This window comes from Ixodes scapularis, unplaced genomic scaffold, assembly GCF_016920785.2.
Source record: "Ixodes scapularis isolate PalLabHiFi unplaced genomic scaffold, ASM1692078v2 PGA_scaffold15__6_contigs__length_5221840, whole genome shotgun sequence".
Lineage (NCBI taxonomy): Eukaryota > Metazoa > Arthropoda > Arachnida > Ixodida > Ixodidae > Ixodes > Ixodes scapularis.
Window position 1 is genome coordinate 2,368,756 of NW_024609841.1, and position 6,431 is coordinate 2,375,186.

The window sequence follows — 6,431 nt, forward strand, 5'->3', positions numbered from 1 at the left end:
GCCTGCTCGTTCCTTTTACCTTTAAAATTGGGTTACAAATCCCGAAAGCTTTCGGCGGAGGCAATTCCGCCGATGAACCTCGCCGTCCGTCCACACGACACAAGGCAATCTTGCGAGGGGTCGGTGAAGCGGTGGCGCAAGCGTTTCAGACGCTGGAATTCTGTTCCTTGCACGTTCATGATTTAGGACGATATTACATCCCGCTTTCAAGGCATTTGAAGTGGCATTGATATCATGGGCCTTTGGGTGGTTGGCAAATTAGCTCGCGACCCTGACTCTGCGCTGCCACTCTGCATGCGCTGCTTCGCAGATGTTTTAAAGGCCCTGCGTCTGATGATCTTGAAAGTGCTCGTGGAACAGGGTTGTTTTAGATAAATGTAGCTTCTTCGCGAATTAATTATATAGTTTATACACGTATGCAGGCATATTTCTTAGAAGCTGTACCATTACTGGAAATTAGTTTGTATGGTAGCAGCAAAAACGGCCGAATTGCCCCCAGTTGTCTGTATGATATGTATTGAACTGCCAAACTATGCACGGGAATAGTGCCGTAATATGGAATGTTTATACTTTTTCCTGACATTCTTTATTCCAGCCTATTCTGAAAATATTCCGTTTAGTTTGAATTTTCATTTCCAATTAAAAGAGACACTGCCGCAGGTCCCCAAAAGCTTCCACAGCCTCCAAACTCCCTACAGCTGGACTCTCTGACATCAGAGGAAAAGAGGAGTAAAAGCAAGTATTCAAACGTCTGTCCAGTGGTAGATGCAGCACTAGCAGCAGAAAATGTGGAACCTGTGAAGGGCGACAGTCTGCGTGAGAAAAGCTTCTGGCATTTTAGCTTCAGGACAATTCGATTTAAGTAAAATCTCAATTTTAGGGCTTAAGGGGGCTAATAACGAGCTAAAAACCTTCGCTTACGTTTGTTATACATTACCTGAGGGTTGATATAATCAAGTCCACAGTTATCACCCGTGTAGTCCATTGAAATATTATCCGAATCCAGCAAAGGTCAAATGCAAGCAATGTATATAATAAATGTTCCTTGTTTTTTTTTTTTACTTTTTTTCTGCATTTGGGCTGTCTTACTTGTGATTCTTTCTTGATGGCCCAAACTGTATTTAGTATGTTGCTCGAGCAGCATGCAGCTTTTCTGCTTCGACGATCTTGTTTAAAAACAGAGATACAAAAAAAAATAATAAACATAACCTGCTAATTCATTCAGACCATCAGCAGCATTTATTGTGCGAGATGTAAATTTATATTGATGCTCCTGCAATTGTGCCATATTTCTTTATTTTCATATACCAGCTGCGATTCATGCGTTGCCTGCCCTGTCAACCATGCTTAAAATGTTGGTTGAAGTTTCGCCTGTAGCTACAGGCCATACCTCAATAAAGGTTCATATAAAAATTTACACTTTCTACGAAAAACACGCCTCCAAAAAAATTAAATAGAAACGAGCGCGCCGACAGCTAGCGTCGTCACAGCCTCCACAGGGCGAGCGGGCCGAGTCGGGAAAAAATTCTCTCCTCGCCGTGACGTCACCCCGGTTTGCCGTAAGGGGGCGCCACGCGAACTTCTCGGGGCTAATACGGAGGGAAAGCCGTCTGCTCCTTCGCGCAGGCCGGTGGCGTGACGTCACCTCGCCGCGCTCTGATTGGAGGATGGCTCCGGGCGGGAGCTGGCGGGAGCTCGGGGGTAAACAAAGCGGTGTCGTCTTTTCTCCGCAGCCATTGCGAAAGGCCTTTTCTGTGGCTCTCGGAAATCCACTGCTACTGCTTGAACGAGGACGCGGCATACGGAAAAAAGAGACCGGAAATACCTCGAAATGTACGTTACTTCGTTTGACGCGAAAGAATTTACCCTGGGAGCATACGAAGCACCAATATGCGTCCCGGTCTCCGGCGGTCAGATGTTGATGTGAGCCCCCCCAACGTCAGCACGGTGATGTGCGACGCGAGTGAGCCTTTCTACTTTTTGGCGGAGACCCTTTTTCGCCAGCAAGTGTCTCGGTGTCTCCGTGAAGCATCGAAGAGTAGCTACAGCCCTCTTCGGCGAGCTGAACGGGCTGCCGAGCTTTCGAAGGCCGATCTCCCGCAGCGCTGGCACCCGGAGAACCGCGCCATGGCGCTCGCTGGGGTGAGTTACGTCGTCTCTGTACACTTCGCATCATTCACAAACAGTTCAGTTGCACGTGAAAGGAGTATAGCAAAGTAAAACGGAATGTTACGGAAAAGCAGCGGATTAGGCGATTGGTGTGGTACGACCGAGCCGAGTGCGCAGTCGTCTGTTTTTAGTCTTTCCCCCAGCGACAGATTGTATGCCACTTGTCCGAACAGATAGTGTGGTAGGATATCTGTATGTGGATCATAAACTTCGCAGTCACGACTCAGTGTTCGATGGTAGCGTATTTTAGCAGTGATAGCGCCGTGTCTAAGTGTCATCCGATGTCACTTCATGCCAGTGGCGCAGCGAGGGAGGGGGGTTCAGTACCTCGCACCCCAGATCCCCCCCGGCCCCAAAAAAACCTGGCTAAGCCAACGCTTCACGCACGCGATAAAGCGCCGTCCTAAGGTGTTCAACTGAAGACGCACTGTTCTTCTGACGCGTGTTCCATCAGTCGCTCACCGCTGATTTGTTTCACCATAAAGCGCCAATGAGGCAAACGCTGCGGGGGCGAGTAGCATGTTTTCGTACCTGCCTACTAGTTTTCTTAGGTCCGTTAATCTGCAAGTGCTTGTGTTTCCCCTACCCCATCATTCCAACAGAATCCACCGGCTGCCGGGCTACTGAAAGGACCCTCTGCTCGGAGGACATGTTGCAGGCCCTGTGTAATGCCCTCGGCGCCTGTGAGACTTCCAGGGGATCTGCGTTTCACGGCCCCGTTACCAGCTGGGAAGTTCTCCATGGAGGTAAGATTATAAAGAAACCGCTCTATGCACTCAGAGGTAGCTTTCAGAAGATGTGGAAGCCAAATACAAATGCTGATATCTTTAGTAAAAAAACTTTGTATTACTTGCTTTATGACTTATACATCTCTATTTTGCAAGCCACATATGGCAGGAAAGTGTCACGTTATCTCAACCTGGTTGCTCAAGGCACTGAAAAGCTACCTGTTGCAGACCACTGTACCGTTGTCATTATATGTTATTCCCTGGCACCGGGGGATTGGTGGCCGAGGGGGCTTCCACGCACCAGCTCGGAGAATGTGGAGTGAAAGCTCGTGCTGCAGAACCCAGGATCGTGTGTTCAAGCCCCACATTTGCCCGTTTCGATCTGGATGAGCATTGTACCGGCGTGCGGTCGTGTATCACTACTACGTGATGCACGTTAAGGGCCCCAGGCTAGCGGTCATCTACAGCTGGGAGAGTCATCGCCCGTTAAGGCAGATCGAGTTTGAGACTATATAAACATACACACAACCCGATTCCTTGGCGCGCTGCTGGTATTGCTGTGCTGATGTTTGGACGCTGTTTTTTTTTTTGGTCGTTGATATGACTACTGTGGTGCTTGGGTGAAATAACCTGGTCAATTACCTCCTCGGCCGTAGAGTATCGTTCACTTGTTACTCTCTCTCCTCCTCTGGTTAATGTGGCTCAGATGACAGTCATGAAGTCAGCCCGGTTGAAGTTCTTTCGACGCCACATTCTCACATCTCTGGCCGATCGTCCTGCTTTCGCGCAAAACTCACACACCTCGTCTTCTTCGATACTCCCAAATGCGCCTCGGTCGCCCGCTCCGCCGCTAATTTCAGTCCCGTGCCCACTGTTCTATGACAACCTCCTTGACATGACAAATCTAGCTTCTGTATCCGGCCATCAATATGGGTTAGTGCTCAATTTGTAAACTTGATCTTTCAAAGTAACAGTACGAGCTTCCTCCAGTATTTACCAGCAGCCAAGCAATGACAAAAACCAAAGCTTTAACTTCCAAGACTAAAAACCCAGGAGTATGAGAACACGCTGGCCAACCCTGCTGAGGACAAGCCAGGATGAGGACAAGCCAGGAGTGAGACAAGCATGTAATCTCAGTATATGGAGAGGTGTCCTCGAAGTTTCCAGCTTTAAAATTGTGGTAGTGTTTGAGTTGGTTTAAGTTCAAGTTCCTTGCAAGAAAAAGAGCAAATAATGCTATGTTATTTATTTTGATTTGCATCCCTTGGATGCTGGCAGGTGTTCGGTACGAAGGGAATGGAATAGACATGTTTATTTATGCATTCTGTTGCTTCAAAATAGGCTTTCACTGATTTTAAGTTGGTAATGGCATGGGAGGACAAATACGCTGCTCAAGGGTGTAACCGGACCGTTTGACTACTGGGACGACTCTTTTACAGGGGACGACATCCTGTCCAGCACCAGCTTCACCATCTGGGACCAAGTGCACGAGGGGGTCGCACTGCAAGCACATGGAAGAAGGGCACTGCGACCTTGAGGTCAAGCTTGTACATGTACCATTGCAGAGTCCTAAATGGATGCCAATTGGTACTGGTGACCTTATGAAGGTGAAACGTCCCTGGATCTAAAGGGAAAATCTGACTGAAGGCGAGCTGAAGTTGTTTCTGACTTTATTCTCTTATGACTGGAAAGTAATCTGCCTACTTGATGAGCTTTGAAGATGCAAAATTTGTTTCCGTAACTGTCCCACTTCAACGTAATGTGCACATTGAAACCTGTTCCTTCTCTTTTTCTGCTTTTTGGCAAGAAAAAAAAAGCCAACGAATCTCCCTCTTCCTTTTCGCAATGGGGAGGTGTGGAAGACTGATTGGATATTTTATATACGCAATCAGTTTCATAAGTGAATGAAGATAAAAGCAGAATACATGTTCACAGATTATTTGTGAATTCTTAGACTTGGTGAAGGGAGTAGTTTATGTTCGAGTCATGTAATTATGAAGTCAAAACCAGCTTTAGTGCATTTTTAAGAAGCCGTTTAGACTTGAGAGTTCTGCTTTGACTCAGCAATACACAACTCACTTTTGTTATTCCTATAGCACAGCCGAAACTATAAACACGAGCATGTTACCTGACCAATGCTTGAACTGCCGTGAAATCGACGAAGTCCCTATCCTTCGAGAACAAGTGTCAACGGGGATAGTCGAAAGACCAGGGTATTTATTGCACACGCATACTTGATTTCAAGCTTGCAGATTGAAGTAATTGTTTACTGAATCCATTATTAAACCTGTTTGAGATTGTATCGGTTCATATTCACAGTATATTTATTTTTCATTTCAGCAAGGAATAATTTAGAGACAGATGTTGGTGTTCAGGCGTGATGCTTTTATTTTCATAACATGCATGAGTGCAAAAAATTAGATTTGGCTTTGTAAACTGATTTTTGTATGTATTCTTCCAAACAGCATAGCAAGCAATAATGTAAGGGCTACAGCTGCGAGAGTGGCTACACCTGGCATCTCATTTGTTTTATAGTGTGGACAGGTGAGACATTATACTCCGTTTCACGGTCACTTGGCAAACATTGCGACCCAATAAGAGCATCGGAGCCAGGCACATGACAACATACCACGGTCGGGTCCTCGTTATCGCCACAGCAAAAGCGCCATCTGCGACAAAACATAGTTCTAGGCTTTTTTTTTTTTTTTTCTTTTTTTAGTAGTGTTGCCGTCGGATTCTTCGGACCGCAACACTACACGACACTGAAGAAAGACTAAGACATATGTTACTTATTAGCAACACTTAATATAGATCAGCACTTTTGAGAAAAACATGGCTTGTGATCGATGTTCAATCAATCGTAGCCTTGAATCGACCACTTCCGCTCAAACCATCGCCCTAGCATTAGCACCCGCCACAGATTCATGGGCAAATTGAGCATGTGGTTGCCTCATAAAAGTGTTACTGAAGAGCTCGCTACTCTAGCGGACGGTAATGTTGCTGAAGTGGACGTCCATCCGAAGTTGTTTGGTTTCTGAGCAGACGACAGCTGGTTCTGGTGGGTGGTCCTTGCATTTGGCGCGGTGACACGAACGCTCCTGTGACATGCTGCCATGTGCCTCGCTCCGACATTCTTACTGGGTCGCAGGAGCCGTAGCCTCCACAGTTCACCAAGCTATCGCGAAACAGAGTGTAGACTAAGCTGTCTGCTAATGAAAGTAGCGTTGCCAGCATCATGTATTATGTATGAAACAGTGTATACTTCGAGAAAACAAATAAAGCCATTCATCCTTTCCACTGATTGTTTTGGTTCATTAGTAAAACTTGGTTCAGTGAACTTTACATTTCAGCATTAGCATGGACACAACAGGTAAGGTCAATTACAAGTGCTCTAGAGCAGTCCAAACAGTTTCCAAGTGGCTCATGCAAAGCAGCTGACATGGTATTACCCCCAGGAAAGAGACTAGACCTCGCTGACGAATCTACTTCAGCCGCAAGGCACACCAAACTGAATATTGGCGTTTCTAGGAAATT

The 6,431-nt window shown here is 46.4% G+C and overlaps 1 protein-coding gene across 1 annotated transcript; it reads left to right on the forward strand.

Moving 5' to 3' along the window:
- The first annotated feature begins 1,655 nt into the window (after nucleotides 1–1,655).
- LOC121835634 lies at nucleotides 1,656–6,194 on the forward strand. The gene is made up of 3 exons (XM_042290064.1): nucleotides 1,656–2,142; nucleotides 2,772–2,915; nucleotides 4,337–6,194. Exons 1-3 carry the CDS (start codon nucleotides 1,891–1,893, stop codon nucleotides 4,523–4,525), a joined length of 585 nt encoding a protein of 194 aa, XP_042145998.1. The 5' UTR covers nucleotides 1,656–1,890; the 3' UTR covers nucleotides 4,526–6,194.
- The last annotated feature ends 237 nt before the right edge of the window (nucleotides 6,195–6,431 follow it).